The sequence below is a fragment of the Rhincodon typus genome, chromosome 37 (assembly GCF_021869965.1).
Source record: "Rhincodon typus isolate 14 chromosome 37, sRhiTyp1.1, whole genome shotgun sequence".
Lineage (NCBI taxonomy): Eukaryota > Metazoa > Chordata > Chondrichthyes > Orectolobiformes > Rhincodontidae > Rhincodon > Rhincodon typus.
Window position 1 is genome coordinate 10,379,115 of NC_063368.1, and position 591 is coordinate 10,379,705.

At 38.2% G+C, this 591-nt stretch overlaps 1 protein-coding gene across 1 annotated transcript in view; it reads left to right on the forward strand.

Annotated features, from left to right (window-relative positions):
- LOC125487132 (transmembrane protein 184B-like) overlaps positions 1 to 101 on the forward strand; it is a 31,602-nt gene extending 31,501 nt beyond the window's left edge. Inside the window, exon 4 of the mRNA XM_048617352.1 lies at positions 73 to 101. Coding sequence (XP_048473309.1) covers positions 73 to 101 — 29 coding nt within the window. The remainder of the gene's footprint in view (positions 1 to 72) is intronic.
- Positions 102 to 591: the final 490 nt, after the last annotated feature.

Below are 591 nucleotides of genomic sequence, written 5' to 3' on the forward strand. Positions count from 1 at the left end.
TCTCTCTTTTTCTCTCTCTCTTTTTCTCTCTCTCTTTTTCTCTCTCTTTTTCTCTCTCTTTTTCTCTTACAGAGACACAGACGAGCAAAATAAGCTCATAGTCTGCTCCTTCAAGGGAGAGACGGTGGAATATTGGTGATGTCACTGGACTAGTGATCCATACAGAGGCCCAAGCTAATGTTCTTGGGATCTGGGTTCAAATCATATCATGGCAGCTGGGGTGCAGTCTGATTTTAATTATTAGCAAACTTGGTTTTAACCGGCACTTTATGAATTGGCATTCTTGATAAACCGGCAAAATTATATCCCTTAAAGACCGCAAAGTTTACTATGTTATGGTGATTTCTGTGATGTTTGGTTGAGGGCGCGAGTGAGAAGGTTCTTTGCTGGTACGTTTTATTTAGTTGCGTTATTATTAAAGTGATTTTATGCTGTAATTAAAGTATAACAGTGATGAGTGTGCCCCCTGCATTGCATTTCTGTTACTTAGTGTCTGTTTTTACATGGATTATGTGGGATAAGAGGTTTGCTGTAATAAAATCTGGAATTGGAAGTTAGTGAGAGTAATAGTGACACATATTGGTTATCATA